The sequence below is a fragment of the Erythrolamprus reginae genome, chromosome 5, assembly GCF_031021105.1.
Source record: "Erythrolamprus reginae isolate rEryReg1 chromosome 5, rEryReg1.hap1, whole genome shotgun sequence".
NCBI lineage: Eukaryota > Metazoa > Chordata > Lepidosauria > Squamata > Dipsadidae > Erythrolamprus > Erythrolamprus reginae.
The window spans coordinates 57,004,951-57,026,429 of NC_091954.1; the positions used below are offsets into that span (position 1 = coordinate 57,004,951).

Sequence of the window (21,479 nt, forward strand, 5' to 3'; positions counted from 1 at the left end):
TTTGATAGATTCCAAATTCAAGATTAGTACTTTTTGAGAATGCAGTTAAATGCAGTCACCCAACTGGATCTTTTCAATGACAGCTAATGAAAATGTTGCAGAATCTTAGGATTCTTTCCTAAGCCCTAGCTTAACATATTAAAGCAAAACATTTTTTTTTCTTAAAGTTATACTATAGTGGAACAGCCTTTAACTGATATACTAACTAAAACATTTAAGGGCTGCTTCATTGGATACTATAACTTTATATAGGAGTATACTTAATATCTGTATAAAGACAATCATAAATAGTTGTACTCATTGATCAATGAGTGAACACCCTCTGATAAAATTGCATTGCTGAGTAATGTTTGAGGCAGCATATTTAGAAGATAAAGCATCTATACTTCTAAAACATCCTATCTGTTTGTAACCTAGAGTTGCCTTTGGAGAGGTGGGCAACATACAGGTTTGTTTGATTGGTTGGTTGGTTGATTGATTGATTTACAATGTAGCATCGGACAATGTCTCTCTTTTTTAATCAATGTATCTCAAATAGGCTAACTTAAAAAAGGATTCAAAATCCAAGATCCATTACTCCCTGCGGGATTGAAACATCAAGTTCTTTAGACCAGTAGTATTGGCCATGCTGCTTTGGTCAGCCACCGGTTACATGATTGCAATTTCCAATGCTTCCTTTCAGCTTTCCGACAACCAAGGTTAATGGGGAAGCTAGCAGGAAATCAGAACTTTATTCTGCTCTCACTACTTTTTTGCCGTGTCCATGATCATTGTCTATATCAGTTTAAGTAAGGAGCTATCTCTGAAAGATGGCCCCAAAATGATGTCTATTCTTTCCTAAATTTGTCAGTGATACATTATTTCTATGTAAATTGCATTAAAAATTGTCCCAGCGTTTCTGAAAACATAAATGTTCAAAATGTGAATATAAATCCATGTCCTGTGATATATTGTCACATTTTGTTTGTTTTGTTTTTAATTTGATAGTTTTTCCTACAAATCTGATCTGAAATTGCATGAAGGGGAATTGGCTGGATGCCTCTAAGATCCCCTCACATAGAAAATGTGAAGAAGGCTGGCGAACTCATCAGTGAGGTACTGCTAAACTCTTTCATGGGACTGTACCTTTGCAAGATTTATAGGCCATCAAGATTCTTCCTTATCAATCATTATGATATGGAAGCCAGGACTGAAACTGATTTCCTGGTCTGGTTTACATAGTGGGGCTAATCTATTAGATTCCAATGAACCCATAAGAAAAATATTATGTTATAAAATGGCATTCTTTATATGGAATCTTCTTTATTATACTTCATCATGATTGCCCTTTATTTTGTTTGCAGACAAAATATCGTCAGAAACCAGATCATCTCAAGTTCACAACAGTTACAGATTCTCTGGACTTCCTCCATGCAAAGAATAGTTATATTCAATGCAATGATGTAAGTGAAGTATTTATGATATTCTAAAATTGCCCCTCAACCTCATTCAATATGACTTAGAACCATGTCATTAGAATAAATGTTATTGTTACAAATTAACTGATTATTTTTGCTTGTCAGTGTGTAGTAAATTGCAGAAAATAACACTGGCAAAATATGTTTTTGTGAATTTTCAAGGGTATTAATTTGTTCTTGATGTGTATATTGGACTTCAGAAGTTTTTTTTTTAAACTGCATCATTGAAATCTATGAACTAGAAGATACAAATTTAGAATTCATTACTTCTCATCCCATAAATTTATTCTGGCCATCAGAATTGAATGAAGCTCATAATCTTTCCACCATGCATAAAAGTCCAATTAAAAGAAAGAAGAAAAGTTATAGACAGATAGATGACAGAGAGACGATCAATTCTGCTTATTCTAAAAGTTGTTTAGGGCAGGTATACAGTGTTCCCTCGATTTTCGCGGGTTCGAACTTCGCGAAAAGTCTATACCATAGTTTTTCAAAAATATTACTTAAAAAATACTTTGTGGGTTTTTTCCCTATATCATGGTTTTTCCCATCCGATGACGTCATATGTCATCACCAAACTTTCGTCTGCTTTTAATAAATATTTTTTTAATAAATTTTAATAAATAAACATGGTGAGTAATAATCTAAATGGTTGCTAAGGGAATGGAAAATTGCAGTTTAGGGGTTTAAAGTGTTAAGGGAAGGCTTGTGATACTGTTCATAGCCCAAAATAGTGTATTTACTTCCGCATCTCTACTTCGCGGAAATTTGACTTTCGCGGGCGGTCTCAGAACGCATCCCCCGCGAAAATCGAGGGAACACTGTATTACTCACTAATTCTACATTTCCAGTGCCAGGAGTCCTATAGGTATTTGAATGATGTCATAGGAATTTATTATCCGGCGAGATACACAAAAGTTCTGTTAACTGATGTAGTCCATATTTTGTGCAGTGCCAAAGATCAAACTTCTGATTTTGCTTGCAGAGTTTTGCTTGGACAAAATAGAGATAGCATTTTTGTTTTTTTAGTGGAAATAAAGCTTTGACTAAGGTAAGTATAAGCATAAGCATAGGCTGAGGCATTCTTGGAGAAAATATAATTTTAGATATTGTGAATCTACACTAAATATTGTTTGTTCTAACAGCGGCTATATAGAGCTGGCAATTTGGACAACATGCACAGATACACTCTGCCCCTTGACCGCCCTGACCTCATAAGGGCACGTCTCAATGCACTTCACATCAGTGATGTAAGTATTGTTTTTTTTTTTTCATTTGTACGTTAATCTCATAATCAGTATTATCAGTGAAGGGTTGCTGGCTCCTGCTGCTACAAGTGCGGTCTGCGTGCTGCTCTGCGTCTCCGGTGGGCTGGTGCACATGCGCCCCTCATGAGATTTTGCTTCTGCGCATGCGCAGGGAGAAAAATCTCACGAGGGGATGTGAGCATTTGTGAGATTTCAGTGGGTTTTTTGCTTACAAGCATGTGCAGAAGCAAAAAACCCACCCAAAATCACTGAGATTTTACATGGGTGCGTGTCCTCTCATGAGGTTTTCACTCTTGTGCATGCGCAGAAGCCAAACCTCACTCTGCCGCATGCACACACACGCCGGTCACCCGGAGCTGTGTCCTCATTGTCATTTTCCATACCAAAACACCCGTCCCGCATCCAGGTAGCAACCCAATACTGAGTATTGCATTGGCAGTTCTGTGTTAGCAAAAACTTCAGAAGAGAAGGATTTAGGGGTAGTGATTTCTGACAGTCTCAAAATGGGTGAGCAGTGTGGTCGGGCAGTAGGAAAAGCAAGTAGGATGCTTGGCTGCATAGCTAGAGGTATAACAAGCAGGAAGAGGGAGATTGTGATCCCCTTACATAGAGCGCTGGTGAGACCACATTTGGAATACTGTGTTCAGTTCTGGAGACCTCACCTACAAAAAGATATTGACAAAATTGAACGGGTCCAAAGACGGGCTACAAGAATGGTGGAAGGTTTTAAGCATAAAACGTATCAGGAAAGACTTAACGAACTCAATCTGTATAGTCTGGAGGACAGAAGGAAAAGGGGGGACATGATCGAAACATTTAAATATGTTAAAGGGTTAAATAAGGTCCGGGAAGGAAGTGTTTTTAATAGGAAAGTGAACACAAGAACAAGGGGACACAATCTGAAGTTAGTTGGGGGAAAGATCAAAAGCAACGTGAGAAAATATTATTTCACTGAAAGAGTAGTAGATCCTTGGAACAAACTTCCAGCAGACGTGGCTGGTAGCCGCCCCGAGTTTTCGGAGAGGGGCGGCATATAAATCCAATAAAACTTGAAAACTTGAAACTTAAATCCACAGTAACTGAATTTAAACATGCCTGGGATAAACATATATCCATTGTAAGATAAAATACAGGAAATAGTATAAGGGCAGACTAGATGGACCATGAGGTCTTTTTCTGCCGTCAGTCTTCTATGTTTCTATAATGACAAAGATTACCATATTTTTTGAAGTATAAGACATACCAGAGTATAAGACCCACCTTAGTTTTGGGGGAGGAAAACAAGTAAAAAGGCCTCTACATCCCAGCACAAACAGCACAGATGATATATACTTTGTGTTTGTTGTGTATTTCTGTGCACGTTTGCCTGACCCATAGAAATAGCAAAGCATTGGAGAAATGTATATTATGGCAGTATATTAATCCCAGAAACTTTTCTTAAATGTAAGCATGCTAACTCCTCCCAATTATTTAAATAGATCTACTCCAAACATGACTAAGTCAGGTTTAACTCAGCGGCCTTATCTTAATACTATTACTTAATACTAAAACAGGACATTTCAGATTATACTTTTACATATCTTTAAAATTGACTTGGCTTTCTGGAAGTATTCTCTGCTGTTTAAAATAAGATATAATAGCACTGGGTCTCTTCAAATCAAGAATTTATTTTAAACAGCTTCTTCATTTTGTAATAATAATAATAAAGCAGTCTTTAAAAAAATAAGTCTAATAATTTCAACATTCTATAGGCATTTATAGTTATTGACTTACCACCTTGTAACAACCCCCCCCCAGCTAGTTTCAGCCTTTGCCTCTCCCTGCAGCAATTTGCCACCGTGCAGCTTTAGTTTCACCGAGTCTCGGGAGGCAGATAATCAGTGGCTTGTGCTAATCAGGCTCTGCTGCTGTTTGAGACCAAAGAGTGAGGGTGCCTGGGTGGGGCTACATTTGGTGTATAAGATACACCCAAGTTTCACCCTCTTTTGTGGAATAAAAAGGTGCATCTTACACTCCGAAAAATACGGTACTCCTCTTACGTTCAAGCTATTTTGAGTAATATAATTTTGAAACTATACTACAGGATCGGATCTGAGTTGGATCTAAGTTAGATCTGAGTTGGTCACTGGCACCAAAGTTTAATTGTATCCTGCTACATTATCCTGGGACGCATTTCTTTGCCTCCCTTCATATAAAAGAATACTGCCGCCTGCCATTAAATACCATAGACTAATTTCATAGATTAAAACATTTTGTAACAATGAGTAGACCATGTTTCATTGTGAACAGTTAAATTAGATGCATAGTCATGTGAAAAACTGACACGCAAATAATTCCATAAAGTGACCCGTTTAATCACTTTGGAATATAAAAATAGCAGAGAACAATGCTGTAAAGGCTGCTCCAACACACAAAGAAGTAGAAGCAGGTAGCACATTTTGCGTTATACACTGGAAAACCTTTCCCTCTCATGTCAGAAGAAAAGAATAAGAGAGCTATATTGCTCATGCAGTTAGAGCGGCATTGCCATGCACAGATGAATGGCACAGTTGTATGTCAGAAACATGTTCTGTTTCTTCTCAGACCATTCAAATGGATCAGCATGTATCTGAACTGAAACAGCCAGTGAGTGCATGAGGAGGTGGAGATGTTGGGGGCATCTCATTAAAAATGAAACTGCTTTTGGTTGATACACAATTGGATCAGATGCCACACACAGAAAGCTGTTGAGAGAGACTGACCCCAGAGCACAGAGAAAAAGAAGAAAAAAAAGGCGTGTTGGTATTTGTAAAGCTGCAAAGATAGCCATAAATCAAATGAATGTAATGTGCGAGGATGAGTGCAAAAACTGTGCAAACTGTGATAAAGTAAAATGATGCATGGGGTCTCGAATCAAAGGACCCGTGTTAAGAATGGGCTGCAGCAGCAAGGCCAAAGATTTGCAGATTTAAAAGAAAGTAAAGGGAGAGAGAGAAAAAGGGGAGGGAAATGGCTAGAACTTGAGAAAAGGGTCTAGATTTGGATCTCATCCATACTGGGAGAAGGAATGCCAAATTCTTCTAACACAAGTTCTGCAAACAAATCTAAAGATTGATCTAAAACTCTCTTCCTAAAGAGGCCATCTTTTATAATTTTTGGATGCATGCTTGATTATGTTCTATCTTCTTTTAAACAAGCATATTACTGATCAGACTATAGGAACAAAATTTGTTAGAATTTTAGGCCCATTCAAAAACCTGGAGGTTTTATTAATTTACCACAGAATGGGGGGGAATTCATGAATCTAAGTAATCTGAGAAGGTGATTGCAAGACAAATTCAGGACCAAGTGAGTGGTTATCTGAGACAAGATGTGGAAAAGTGGCAGCAAAGTATAGCTGTGCACCATTATTAACCATGTCCTATGTCCTCTAAAGCTACGCTTCTGTCTCTACATGTATTTAATATCTACATGAAGCCACTGGGCGAGATCATCCGACGGCAAGGGATGAGGTATCACCAGTACGCTGATGATACCTAGTTATACATCTCCACCCCATGCCAATTCAGTGAAGCGGTGGATGTGATGTGCTGATGCCTGGAAGCTGTAAGGATCTGGATGGGGGCCAACAGCCTCAAGCTCAACCCAGACAAGACCGAATGACTGTGGGCATTTCCTCCCAAGGACTCCTTGATCTGTCCATCCATTGTTCTGGGGGGAGGTAACATTGTCCCCCTCAGATAGGGTCCACAACTTGAGTGTCCTCCTGGACCCACAGTGGAGTATTGACCATCATCTTTCGGCTGTGGTCAGGGGGAACCTTTTCCCAGAAGCTTTTAAAGGGCACTGAGTTAAGAAATCTCATTTTAAAAAATCATAGTGGTTGAGGATGATAGAAATATAATCTAGGGAAGGGCATATAGAATTCTGAGCTACAAGGATTTGCATTTTAGAACAGTTGATGGCACACAGAGCCATTTCTGCTGGCACAGAAGCCATTGCCCTAGCTCAGCTCCAATGTGCATGTATCTGCTGGCCAGGCTCTGGAAGGGCATTTTTGGCTTCCGGAGAGCCTCCAGAAGGATGGGGGAGAGCATTTTTACTCTCCCTGGCTCCAGGGAAGCCTTTGGAACCTGGGGAGGGCAAATCACAAGCCTACTGGACCCACCAGAAGTTGGGAAGTAGGTCGTTTCTGGCCTCTAGAGGGCCTCCAGGGGGCGGGGAAAGCTGTTTCCACCCTCCCCAGGCATTGAGTTATCGATGTGGGCACTTGTGCATGTGCGATAGCATGTGCAAACGCTCTTTTGGCACTTGAGGAAAAAAAGGTTCACCATCACTGATTTAGAAGAAGCTGCATTGGCACTTTCTAACTCTTGGCACTCTAGGCTTCTCAGCCTATTTCAGGATTGGCCTTGAATCAAACAGAGAAAACTGAATGGATTTGCTATAATACTTGCTTAGAAGATTTCAAGGTAAAGAACTTTGCATTACATGACCCTCATGATAATTTGAGTCGAGACCTCTGAATTATGTGCCAATGCTGAGCATACAAAGAACTGTTCTACTGTGAAACTGTCCATGTATTCAACTGCATTCCTGTGTTCAGCTGTATCCTCTTCATAATTTGCATTTAGCTAATGCCTTAATCATATCTACTCTCTTATAAAAGCGTTTCACTACTTTAGATAGTTTGATGGAACCAGCAGGGTTTGGAGACAGCACAGAAGGTATTAAAAATGTTTGAAGTTATACATAGTGGAAATACAGCACTGAAATGTCTCTGCTGTAAAACCCAAATGCTAGTGCTAAATGTTTCAGAAGACAGAATAGGGGCAATGTCAATGCAATATTGATGTGTCTAATGCATCAAAGCAATCTTTAATTACGACATTTGTGACTCTTTTCAAATAGGATATTGCACTTTGTATGTGAAAAAGTAAACAGATGCATGCTAACTTTTGAGTCATAAATAAATGATTGTAATAGAATCAAATATTAATTAATAAAGCCACAACTGATATGTAAATAAGATTAATTGATTTTGTTTCCCCTTTGCTTTTCCATTTCTCAATGCAGAAACTATATAAAACATCTTGGGAGGAAACACGGGCAGCTGGCTATGACTTCAGATTGGATGCCATCCCTTTCCAAACAGCTAAAGCATCTAGAGAAATTGCCAGTGATGTATGAAACATTCCAAGATATATATTTTTTTAGTTTTACATTTAAAGGCCTTTATGCCTGACATATCATTCATGATTTTTCCTATAAAGTTTCAAGGAAAGAACCTGTTTTCAATGCCATAAAGATCCCACAATAACAACAGCCCCATATATTCGATTCACTAATACTCCCATTGAACTGCAAATGAAAAAATATGATTAATATGCTGAATTGGGCCTGTATTTTATTTCACAGTTTAAATGCATTTATTTATAAATGTATGCTTTTATTCAGTCTATTATTCAGTTAATCAAGTGGAAAACACTGAGAAAGTTCGGGGAGACATTAACTCTTCTTGCTGTTGTTTAGAGGGATGACACTAGGGTACATGTGCCCTTCATGTCAAATGAATAATTTTGGCCTATTTTGTTCTATTTAATGAATTTGTGAACAGTTTTAAAAAATCAAAACTGATGCCTTAAGCTTTCACAAACTTAAAATATACCCATGAAATCTTGATTTCCCTTTCATAAGATTAGATTGACAACTCTTAGTGCCTTTTTGGCAATGTTCTTACAATGTTCTTTGACACTTAGATCATTAGATATAAGTACTCCCAGATCCTTGACAAGAATGAATGTCATCTATAAGATCGTGTCCTCCAAGCTTGTATTTTGTGTTCTGATTCTTTTTGCCATTGTGTAAGATGGAGCATTTGTTGGTTGAGATTTGAAGTTGCCAATTGTTTGACCCTTCTGATACGTAGTCAAGGTATAAATACAAAATACAAGCTTGGAGGACACGATCTTATAGATGACATTCATTCTTGTCAAGGATCTGGGAGTACTTAAAGGGTAGCAGCATTGTCTGTGGTGTTAAATAGCTTGACATCATCGGTGAAGAAAACACAGTTGCTTATAATGTGATCATGTAAAATTCTTATGGCATAATATGAAATTATGTGAAAGTATGCTTCCATATGGTTGTATAATGACATAAATATCCCTATGTCTCAATTTCTTTTAGTTTAGATACAAAAAAGCTTTCTTAAGGGACAGAGGTCAACAGATTGGATTTTGCAATGCCCGTGATGATCCTAAAATGAGACACTTCCTTAAGATGGGTCACCTCCAGAGTGACAACCAATATAAAAAGGATTATTTTAGAAATAGAGCACAATTCAGAAGTCAGACTGATCAGCCAGGATTTATTCATGCAAAGAAAAGTCAGCAACTAATAAGTGATGTCAACTACAGGCAGCGCCTGCATCAATACACCTGCGACCCAGAGCAGCTAAATCTCAGACATGCCAAACAAGCCTACAAACTCCAAAGTGATGTAAGTATGTTAGGATCTATGGCTAAGAAACCCATTCCAGGCATGGGTACGTCTACTCAATGGGCTCCTTTCAAATGCAAATTTAATGTACCCCGTTTTACCGAAAATAAGTCACTCCCGAAAGTAAGACATAGGAGACGTTTCGTTTCGCAGCATTCCCGAACAGAACATATCTAACACTGCTGTCCATAAATTCCATTCCAAAATGCTGCATCAATCAGATTTAAAAAACATCCAACACGCATCCAACATGCGGCTGCGTGTTTGGATGCATTTTTGCTGCAGCAGGATCATACCCTACCGTATACTGTAGTTTTAAAATACAGTAGGGGGTCTGCTGCCTCTTTCGGATCAAGAATTAACATGTCAATTCTTGGAACAGATCAGAAAGATGCATACAGTATAAAACACGCATCGGCGACACTGTTCCCTCTAAGCTGCATTTTTTCTTCATTGAAAAAAAATAAGACATCCCCTGAAAATAAGACGTAGCACATCTTTGGGAGCAAAAATTAATATAAGACGCTGTCTTATTTTTGAGGAAACAGGGAAGCAGCTTAGAATTTAAAAAATTGTCATTCTTTTCCATAATATTATGCCATTCAATCTTGTGCAGGATTTAATCTCCCATAATGCTCAATACATCAGGTTTAGGAAAATCTAATATCTGTGTAGATTCTCAGCAATGCAAGACATGATTATCCCAAGCATGCTTTTTCAAAAGGCAATTGGACTTTGTTTTTGTTTTTTAAAGAGATTTCACTTCTCATCCAAGAAGTTCTGATTGAAGTCAGATGACATCAGAATGAAGGAAGTTTTTGAATGAGCATTGAAACATCTTTAAGGAAAAACAAAGTACAGTTGCCTTTTGAAAAAAAATCACATGGGATGAAAGTTTACATAGGAAATGATTAAAAGGAGAGTTGTCCACAGTGATGTGATGTCAAGCTGATGTGGGCAGTTTAGAGGGAAAAAATGTGGGAATAGCTCACCTGTGAGCTACACACACACACACACACACATACCCAGAGAGAGAGAGAGATAGAGATGCTAATGTATTTAGGAAAGGAACAAATAGTACTAGTAAAACCAAGAAATTACTTTCATGCATCTGTAAGTTGCCATTATTGCAAGTTAAGAGATAAAAAAGATTACAGGTAGTTTTATATATACACATACATGCACATTTCCAACATTTAGTCTCAACAATAACTGCATTAGTCCTTTATTTTGTTTTCTAGGTCAAATACAAATCTGATTTGAATTGGATCAAAGGCACTGGATGGACTCCCCCAGGTTCTTACAGAGTGGAAATGGCCAGAAGGGCTGCAGAGCTGGCATATGCTCAGGAAACAGAATGTCCAGAAACACAAGAACAGTACGATCCAGATTATGTAAGTGAATGGATAGATAACCTAAGCAATATCCATTATAATTTGTATAAATCAGTGCAATGATTATTGTATCTGATAGTCAAGCCTCAAATACAGATCCATTGTAAAGGAAAAAGGAAGATGAATGGCAATGAAATGTAGGAATACAGGATTTGTTGGAACTAAGTCTGATCCCAGTATGCATCCCAATAAGCTACTATTGGAAACAAGGCCGATGAATTTATTTATTTATTTTATTTATTTATTATTTAGATTTGTATGCCGCCCCTCTCCGCAGACTCGGGGCGGCTCACAACAGAATGCAACAATTCATGACAAATCTAAATTATAGTTTAAAATATTTAAAAAACCCCATTTACTAAGCAAACATACACACAAATTTGTGCCAGGTCTGTGAACATCTCAGCATTTCAGCTGGTTTGGATCTAAGGCACTATTTGAAAATCATTATTAGAGTCATGGACATCTGTAGGTTATCACTGAAAGAATTGTGGAATAACAAAGCCTATAAATCTATGGTAATCAAAGAATTTTATAGAATCAAAGTACACAATCCTAGAAAGATAGCTTTAGGACGTTTGTTCTGCTACTTAGGATATGATATATTGGTCAATATTTATTTTTTTATTTGTTTGTATTTATATGCCGCTCAACTCCCAATATATTTGCTAGAAATGGAATGACACAATAGGTTTTTTGAAGAGATAACACTCTGAATCTATTGCAATTGCAGGAAAAAATAATGGAAGGATCCCAACAAGTCCAGCTGAATCCTGATGCAACAGAAGTTCTGCAAATGAAGAGAAGAAAAATGAAACTAATTAAGAAATGAACAGAAACACTGAGATCTGTTTAATGAAAATGTGTACATTTATCAGCTTTCTCTCCAAATCATGTAGCTATTCTAATCTCCCAAGAAACAGAGTAGTGCGCTGTTCAGAAATAGTTATTACAAAAAAATACCTTTGCAAACCCTAAAGGGATGATTTAATATTGAACTTTATATTTTTGCATGAGAAAAACTACCTTATTTTTAAGCTATGTATTATACAATGTAGTTTCTATGACAGCAAATTAGATTAGTACTAGATGACTGGCAGGCTCAGCTTTGTACTAAAAATATATGAACCCTGATTTGCTGAAAGGAAAAAAATATATATTTGTACTGAAAATAAATCACTGGAATCAATTTCCAAAAAGTCTACAGTTATTTTGTTGATTTGTTAATGATGTTCATTTCTGAATTCCTGTGTGGCTAAATTAATTCATGCCAGTGGGCACTTTTGTCTCCTTTTTAAAAATCCTGAGTAAAAGATAGAGAAGATAGAAACACATTGGCTAGAGGAAACAGTTTAATCTCCCATCTGTGCAGAAGTCAATTTAGAATGTGATTCTATATCTTTCTTTACTGCAAGATGTTCATTACAGTGGGGAAAAATTATTTAGTCAGACACCAGTTGTGCAAGTTCTCCCACTTAAAAAGATGAGAGAGGCCTGTAATTGACATCATAAGTAGACCTCAACCATGAGAGACAACATGAGAAAACACATCCAAGAAATCACATTGTCTGATTTTTAACAAATTTATTTGCAAATTGTGGTGGAAAATAAGTATTTGGTCACCTACAAAGAAGCAAGATTTCTGGCTCTCACAGACCTGTAACTTCTTCTTTAAGAGGCTCCTCTGTCCTCCACTCATTACCTTAGTACTGGCACCTGTTTGAACATGTTAACAGTATAAAAGTCACCTGTCCACAACCTCAAACAATCACACTCCAAACTCTACTATGGTGAAGACCAAAGAACTGTCGAAGGACACCAGAAACAAAATTGTAGCCTTGCACCAGACTGGGAAGACTGAATCTACAATAGGCAAGCAGCTTGGTATGAAGAAATCGACTCTGGGTACAATAATTAGAAAATAAAAGACATACAAGACCATTGATAATTTCCCTCAATCTGGAGCTCCCCGCAAATCTCATCCTGTGGGGTCAAAATGATCACAAGAACGGTGAAGAAAAATCTCAGAACCACACTGGGGAACCTAGTGAATGACCTGCAGAGAGCTGGGACCAACATAACAAAGGCTACTATCAGTAACACACTACACTGCCAGGGACTCAGACTAATTATTATTTATTATTATTATTTATTAGATTTGTATGCCACCACTCTCCGAGGACGCGGAGCGGCTCACAACAAGAAAAAACAGTACAAATCCAATATTTAAAAAACAGTTTAAAACCCTTAACATAAAAACAATCATACATCTCATGCAGACCATACATAAAGTGGAAACGGCCCAGGGGAATAAATTTCTCCATGTCTGATGGCAGAGGTGGGTTTTGAGGAGTTTGCGAAAGGCAAGGAGGGTGGGGGCAGTCCTAATTTCCGGGGGGGAGTTGATTCCATTGGGTCGGGGCTGCCACAGAGAAGGCTCTTCCCCTGGGTCCTGCCAGACGACATTGTTTTGTCGACAGGACCCAGAGAAGGCCAACTCTGTGAGACCTAACCAGTTGCTGGGATTCATGCGGCAGAAGGTGGTCCCGGAGATATTCTGGTCCAATGCCATGAAGGGCTTTATAGGTTATAACCAACACTTTGAATTTTAACCGGAAACTGATTGGCAACTAATGCAGACTGCGGAGTGTTGGTGTAATATGGGCATATTTAGGGAAGCCCATAATTTCTCTCACAGCTGTATTCTGTACGATCTGAAGTTTTCGAACACTCTTCAGAGTGCCAGATGTGTCCCCCTGCTTAAGCCAATACATGTCCGAACCCGTCTGAAGTTTGCTAGAGAGCATTTGGATTATCCAGAAGAGTATTGGGAGAATGTCATATGTTCAGATGAAACCAAAGTAGAACTGTTTGGTAGAAACACAACTCGGCATGTTTGGAGGATAAAGAATGCTGAGTTACATCCAAAGAACACCATACCTACTATGAAGCATGGAGGTGGCAACATTATGATTTGGGGCTGTTTCTCTGCAAAGGGACCAGGATGACTGATCCGTGTACATGAAAGAATGAATGGGGCCATATATCATGATATTTTGAATGCAAACCTCCTTCCATCAGCAAGGGCACTGAAGATGTAATGTGGCTGGGTCTTTCAGCATGACAATGATCCCAAGCGCACCGCCAGGGCAATGAAGGAGTGGCTTTGTAAGAAGCATGTCAAGGTCCTGGAGTGGCCTAGCCAGTCTCCAGATTTCAACCCTATAGAAAATCTTTGGAGGGAGTTGAAAGTCCATGTTGCCCAGCGACATCCCCAAAACATCACTGCTCTAGAAGAGATCTGCATGGAGGAATGGGCCAACATACCAGCAACAGTGTGTGGCAACCTTGTGAAGACTTAAAGAAAACGTTTGACCTCTGTCATTGCCAACAAAGGATATATAACAAATTATTGAAATGAACTTTTGTTATTGACCAAATACTTATTTTTCACCATAAATTGCAAATAAATGCGTTAGAAATCAGACAATGTGATTTTCTGGATGTGTTTTCTCATATTGTCTCTCATGGTTGAGGTCTACTTATGATGTCAATTACAGGCCTCTCATCTTTTTAGGTGGGAGAACTTGCACAACTGGTGTCTAACTAATACTTTCCCCCCCACTGTATATAAAATAGCATAACATATTATTTGATCTTCAGCTGGCCTGATCATGTGTGGTTACTATTTTTAAAAAATTATTATTATTATTTGTTGTGTTTGGGCTTGGGCCAGCCGTTGCTCCCACATAAGGGAGAGATGCGGCACAAAGTGAGTGCGAAAGCCTGGCTGACAGCCAGGAAGATGTGGCAGACAGCCTGAGGATGAGGCCACTGGTTCAGAGGAGTTGGCAGACACCACGCAGGACCTAGCAGACAGCCTAGGGGATTTGGCATGCAGTCACTCAGACAGTCTATCCTCATTGGATTCCGATGCAGAACAGCTCATAGACATGTGTAGCCAGAGAGCCATGCAAAGGAGGGCTCAATTAAAGGACTATTACCAGTGATCAGAGTAGCACCTGGGCTGGGTGTGGTTCTCATACTGAGGCCTGGGTGTGGTTCCCCTAATGAGGGCTAAAGGTATAAAAGGGAACAGAGGCAAAATGCAAACTGTTGCTGTTTATCTGTGTGACTTTGTGGTTCCTGCTCTGAAGCTTCTGTTCCGTGCCTTTGGATTTCAACCCAGCCTTTTCAGGCACGTGGGAAGTGAAACCTCTGGGACTAGCTGTTTGCTCTCGAGACTCCAAGATTCAAAGGACTCCTGAAACGTTTCTGCTCTGTGCAGGTTGTCTTTGTTTGCTTTTTCCTGTGCTTTGTATTTGGCTGACTTACGCTTTGCACTATAGTTTATTCCTGACAATAAGGACTGTTTTTGTTAACCCTTTTTTGTTTGTTTAATACAAGTTTGCTGATTAGAAAAGCACGTGTTTGATTTCTTTTCCTTGGACTGTTACTAATCGCCTGAACCCAGTCAGGCAGAACATTATTATTATTATTATTATTATTATTATTATTATTATTATATTATTTAGATTTGTATGCCGCCTATCTCTGAAGGCTCGGGGAGGCTTACAGGATACAATATAAAACAGTGAATACAAAACAAATTAATTAATTAAAAAACTACGTAAGCTAAAAACTCAAACAACTCATTTGCAGCCATATATCACATTTATTGGCCAGGTGGTCTAGATCCAATTGCCCCAAGCCTGGTGACATAAGTGACTCTTGAGACTCTTGTGAAAGGCAAGGTGGGTGGGACCTTGTGAAAGGCAAGGTGAGACTCTTGTGAAAGGCAAGGTGAGACTCTTGTGAAAGGCAAGGTGGGTGTGAAAGGCAAGGTGGGTGGGCAAGGTTGATTGTCATTCAATCAATGTTTGTAGAAATGAATGAAAAGGAAATTCTGGACATTTGAAAGCAAATATAAATAGGTTCTTCTGAGTCAAATAATGTGAGAATTCATACAACTTTTGATATTTATTTGCACTGCATATGTCCAGGTGTCTGAATGTAAATTCTAACTTCTCTGTTAAAAGACTGACGTTTTCTGGGTAAACAATTCTTGATGCAGCTAGTTTTTATTTTGAAGTGTATGACTGTATTTTATAACTTTAATATCTCAAATGATTAAAAATACAATCATAAAAAAGATAAATTTTGTACATTACTTTAAGCAAAGGTTTGCATGTTTACTTTCCATTATACAGTACAAACAAGCCAATTCCAACCAAAATGCTTTTAAAGTACAGTGATCCCTCGATTATCACGGGGGTTACGTTCCAAGACCTCCCACGATAATCGATTTTCCGTGGTATAGTGGTGCGGAACTAAAAACACCATCTGTGCATGCGCACCCTTTTTTCCATGGCCGCGCATGCGCAGATGGTGGAGCCGGTGGCTGGGGAGGTGGATTCACCGCCCCCACCAGCCCGATCTCCCTCCGGTGGCTGGGGAGGTGGATTCGCCGCCCCCACCAACTCGATCTCCCCCCGGTGGCTGGGGAGGTAGATTCGCCGCCCCCACCAGCCCTTCCTGCTCTGGGTCAGAGCCGCGGAAACCTTCGGCTCGCTGAGGCTGCGTCTGACCCCTTCGTTTTTATTGCAGCGAAGGAGGCGAAGCAAGGCTCCAAGCTCGCCTGCCGCCGCCGCTACGCCTCCGCTGCCTCAGCCACCCCCTCTGCTCTGCAGGGACCTTGCATGCCATGATCTCCCTCTCTCGCCCTCCCCGCGCTTCTCCTCGGCGGCGGCCAAGCGGCAGACCCGAACTCTCCCGGGTCCCTCTCTATCCTATCCCCACCACCACACACACACACCCCGCCGCCGCCATCCACCCCGCCGGGTTCCCCGCTTGCTCTTCACCTTCTCCCGCCTCCGAGGCCGACCAGCCCAAGCCGCAACCTTTAGCCGGAGGCGGACCTCGCAACCGATTCCGCACAAGGCACCAGAAACCCTTCCACTCGCGACTCCCCACCCCGATAAATTCACCCAAAAAAAGAGAGACCCCCTTCAGAGAAACCCGTCCGTACATGCACACAAATGCACAATCCGAAGAAAGGGGAGGGGAAAGAGCTAGAAGAGTGAAGAAAGAGAGGAGGGAAAGACACACAGACACACACACACACATACACGCACTCCCTCTCTCGCGCTCACACAGACGCACTCAGACAGAGAGAGACAGAGACACACAGCGGAGAACAGGGCAGGGGAGAAGGAAAACGGGGGGCAAAACAGAGAAGGGGGCGATTTTTTTTAAAAAAAGAAAAGGAGCACTTACGTAAAGAGAGGCGCTTGGGTTGCTCCTGCTTCCTCCTGGGCATTTCCCCCCCCTTTTCACATTCTCCTTGGTTTAATGGGAGACCAAAGGCGAAAAAAGAAAAGAAAAAAAATCCCCAAAAGAGAGGGACAAGAGGCAGGCACAAAGCGGGGAGCTGCCCGGCAGAGGTTTCTTTTTCTCGTGGGCAAGTGGAGGGGGGGAGAGAGAAGGAAAGGGAGAGAAGGAAAGAAAGAGATGAGAGAGGGAGGAAGAAAGTGTGAGAGAGGAAGAAAGAGAGAGAGAAATGATAGAAAAAAGGGGAGAAAAAAAGAGAAATGAGAAAATGATTGAAGCAGAGAATGACAGGAAAGAAAGAGAAAGAGACAGAGAAGTGACTCTTGGTGATGATGTATGACGTCATCGGGTGGGAAAAACCGTGGTATAGCAAAAAAAAACGTGGAGTATTTTTTAATTAATATTTTTTGAAAAACCGTGGTATAGCGTTTCGCGAAAACCGAGACCGCGAAAATAGAGGGATCACTGTATTAAGTTTCTATTTCTGGGTTGAAATTTGGTCAAAAATACTTCCGTGCTAAAATAGAAGAGAGAAAAGGATGAATTTTTTCAAAGGATAAATTACTTGATTTACCATTCTTCCTGTTTTGATGACTACCCCTCTTAGTTGTGAAAATTAGATTCACGTGCAATTTTTGTTCTAATCCAGTTGAGAAATCTTGTCACTCGAGTATAAACTCCTGGTTTATTTTTTAATCCACATTGATCTCCCCAGCTGACAATTCCATAAATATAGTAAGTGTCATTGGAAACACATGTTAGGGGACCTCCTGAATCGCCCTAATGTAAAGGATAAAAAAGACAACATTGACAACAATAAAAAAACAGTACTAACATTTTATACTTGATCCTGAAGAATTACATTAACGGCAAAGAAATAGGTTCTTGAATTAAACAGGTTCATGTCTTTTTTTCTGAAATGTAAATAATTATATTCAAAAGTGCTGGTTTTATTAATTGGATTTGTATGCCGCCTCTCTCCGAGGACTTTTAAAAGCAAAATATTAATTTAGATTTAGAAGATTATCTGGGACTAAAATTAAATATAAATAATACAAACTGGTCCCAGAACCAATAATGAAAAGATCAAAATTGTATGTAGCCCTTTAGAATCAGCCATCAAGTATAAAAGAACAAGCATAGATAATCCTCAATGTATGATCACAATTGAGTACAAAATTTCTGTTGCTAAGAAAAACATTTGTCAAATGAGTTTGTCCTATTTTATGACCTTTCTTGCCTTAGTTATTAAGTGAATAACTGCAATTGTTAAGTTAGTAGAACAGTTGTTAAAGGAATATGACTTTTCAATTAAGTTTGCTTGTTGGAAGGTTACAAAAGGTCATCTTTTGACCTTGGGACACAACAGTCATAAGTACAAGCCAGTTGCCAAGCATCTGAGTTTTGATTACATCACATATGGATGCTGTAATGGTTGTAAGTCTGAAAAACTTTGAACAGTCACTAAATAAACTTTTGTAAGTTTATTACAACTATAACTATGACTACTTGTATATGCTTTTGGTATTATGTTGAAAGGACAGATATCTGATATACAGCACTTTGCTGGTGTGTGGACGCATTTTGGTGAGGTTTTTTGCTTCCCCGGATGCGGAGAAGCAAAAAACCTCATCGAAACCCGCCCGCACATGCATCCCTGTGTGAGATTTTGCTACCTGCACAGGTGCAGGAAGTAAAATTGCACTATATCCCGCACTCGCGCTCCAGAGTCGCGGAGCTGTGCACAATTAGCCATTCCGGAAGCAGCCCACCTGTGCTTGCCAGTCTTTACCATGTACAGTGTGTTTACATTTGGTTTGAAGAAAAATCAGTGCTCAAATACCAAAAAGTAACAAACCTGACAAGTATCTGCTCTTGTTCTCTGAAGACTTCCAGCACAAAACATATTTTCCATCACTCTGCTATTATATGCATTTGGTGCATTACACTGCCTTTGGGAAATCAGTTTTACTTTGGCATCCAATAGCTGATGAGATGATTCACCTACAGAATGAATGCCAGAAACACAAAAAACTCTTATTTCCTATCTTCTCTTTTCCGTTGTAGCTAGGTTCAAAAATGATTGTTAAAAATACTGTAATTAATGTTACAGCAGAAGAAAGAAAAAGAAAGAAAGGAAAGGAAAGAAAGAAATAAAGAAAGAAGGAAAGGAAGGAAGAACGGAAGGAAGGAAGGAAGGAAGGAAGGAAAGGATTTTATAGCAATCCTATTTATCTATATACATATTGTTTTTATTAAATATTTAAAGGAATATCAATGGTGAATTCCATTGGAATACAATTGTTTCATCTGGATGACAAAATTAGAAGTTGACACCAAGGAAAAATGTTTTTCTTTTTACTGTACTGAAAATAGGAAGTGTATTGTTTGACTATATATGGAGAGAAAAAAATAAAAAACTTTTTCTGGGAAAAAAAAGAAAACAGTGTGCTTATATTGCAGCACACCTGATGACTATTGGAGGACACCAAAGTAGCTCTCTGGAACCTCAAGTGACTGCAGCTATTTTGGAGCTAAAAGATGAAAATGCAGAGGGAGCCTTTGTGCATAGAGAAGATCCTTGGGTAGTTATTTGTACAGAGCATCATCATCATCATAATTATTATTATTATTTATTAGATTTGTACGCCACCCCTTTCCGAGGACTCAGGGAAATATGAATTCAGATCCTTTCTGTATGTTAATTAGAGTTAATTGCTTCCATCCCATGGCTTACTTATTTCTGTTTCTCCCCAGCCTGATATGTAACATTCTGTGTTATCAGGGAACATAAAATCAGGCAAGCACACAGATTTAACATAACTTGTTTCCACAGCACAGTGCCCATCAATTGGTTTTAATTTCAACAAAGCTGTAAGAAGAGAACAAAACATAGTATTTTAAGGCACAGTCAATTATATAGCAACTGAATTGAACCATAGCCTTAAATTTGCTTATGAGATTTCTTCTAATTTATCTGGGTTAGAGCTGAATATTTTTTATTTTTTTCTAGATCTTTCCAATCTATTTAATTAACATGATTTTATCTGCTTAAATTAATGAAGTCATCTCTACACTTAACTTCTAACTTTGGTTGAAAAATAAAGCATTAAAAACAATATATTTATACTAAAAACCAAAACATATTATTTTTTAAACTTTTGGAGATGAATTTGCTAGCTCTCTTTATTGTAACTTAATTGCAGTATACGTCTCAATATTTAACCTGCATCAGAGTTCTTAGGGTTCATCTGGCATTTCCTTCTTTCTATTCCTAGTGGCAATGATTGGGATTTATCCATGACATAAAATAGAAACTTGCCAATATCATTATATGGGATGCCATCCTGCTCTGTATAGTGTCCATGTTTAATGATTTTTTCTACATCAAACTTTTGTTCATGATGCTCTTTCCTATTGAGATTCTGTTCTCCAAGAGACACCTGAAGGTTGTGTGCTTCTGTCCTATGAAAGAAAATAGCCCATTCTTAAAGAACTATCAGTCATAATTATAGAACTTCATCAGTTGCAGAGAACCATCTCAATTTCATCTGAATTCATCAAAAAAATTGTTTCTAGTAGATGTATTTTTATACCATTAAACAGTAACAAAAGCTTTATAAAAATAATTCTACAGGTTGTTGAATGACAAAATAATAAGAATTTAAAGATAAGACTAGGCCAAACACATTATCTCAGAAGCAAAAGACAAAGTTGGTGTTTTTCTGAATTTTATACAGTTGCCATGACTTGTGCATTAGCAGTAGAAGAGTGAGACATACAATTCTATATAAAAGAAACAAGGTTATGTGTCAGATGAAAAAGACAAGGCACAATTCTATTTATTCTTCAACTTGACACAGCTACTTTCCCTACTTGACTTTTGCTACCTAAAATGGTGCATTTAAGATGCTTCTATCTACAGGGTGGATGAAATCAAACATTTAGGGGTTTTGTTTTGTTTCTCTGCATTTGAAGAAAATGAAAATAAAATTAACTAAATATAGCAAGTATACTTACATGATACAATGTGCTGCGGTAAGAACCCAGCATGGCTCAATCAATACTCCTCCACAATAATGTCCCTCTGGTACACTTGTTGAAATCTTCCTCTGGAGAGATGCTTGCCATGGATGTTTGCCAGGAACTGACTTGACACCTCCATAAATTCTCTTGAATGGTCTTATTATTTCTGGTTTCCCACAAGTTCTATATGTATTACGTATTACTGGATCCTTGAAGGAGGTTGTTATATTCCCAGATAATTTTGCTGAAATGTAAAGAATTTAGTGAGGGCAGGCCATAGAGATTAGTTGGGATTATCTTTGATTACTCTGTCTCTCCAATGTAGCCGTGTCCCTACCAAGCTCCTTGATTCTGTGGCTGGCTTGGCAAAGATGTTTGCCACACTCAGAGATGGCTCTGGCATTCATAGTCATCATGGAAACCATGGACCTGATCCAACTTTTTGAAGATTCAATTCCACTGTGGAGATCTGATCTTTGTCTGAGGGCAGTGCTATTGTGATCTGGGTTGGGAAACATTAACAT

General features: G+C 38.9%; 2 protein-coding genes across 2 annotated transcripts in view; one reads left to right on the forward strand and one right to left on the reverse strand.

Annotated features, from left to right (window-relative positions):
- NRAP (nebulin related anchoring protein) overlaps positions 1–11,772 on the forward strand; it is an 80,066-nt gene extending 68,294 nt beyond the window's left edge. The window contains 7 exon segments of the mRNA XM_070752682.1: positions 1,023–1,095; positions 1,344–1,442; positions 2,603–2,707; positions 7,781–7,888; positions 8,894–9,205; positions 10,447–10,599; positions 11,333–11,772. Coding sequence (XP_070608783.1) covers positions 1,023–1,095; positions 1,344–1,442; positions 2,603–2,707; positions 7,781–7,888; positions 8,894–9,205; positions 10,447–10,599; positions 11,333–11,431 — 949 coding nt within the window. The 3' untranslated portion in view covers positions 11,432–11,772.
- The window catches only part of HABP2 (hyaluronan binding protein 2), a 38,913-nt gene continuing 27,848 nt past the window's right edge, over positions 10,415–21,479 (reverse strand). Inside the window, exons 9-14 of the mRNA XM_070752680.1 lie at positions 20,950–21,199; positions 20,252–20,394; positions 19,667–19,801; positions 18,788–18,933; positions 17,504–17,709; positions 10,415–11,389 (exon numbers count right to left, since the gene is read on the reverse strand). Coding sequence (XP_070608781.1) covers positions 17,533–17,709; positions 18,788–18,933; positions 19,667–19,801; positions 20,252–20,394; positions 20,950–21,199 — 851 coding nt within the window. The 3' untranslated portion in view covers positions 10,415–11,389; positions 17,504–17,532. The remainder of the gene's footprint in view (positions 11,390–17,503; positions 17,710–18,787; positions 18,934–19,666; positions 19,802–20,251; positions 20,395–20,949; positions 21,200–21,479) is intronic.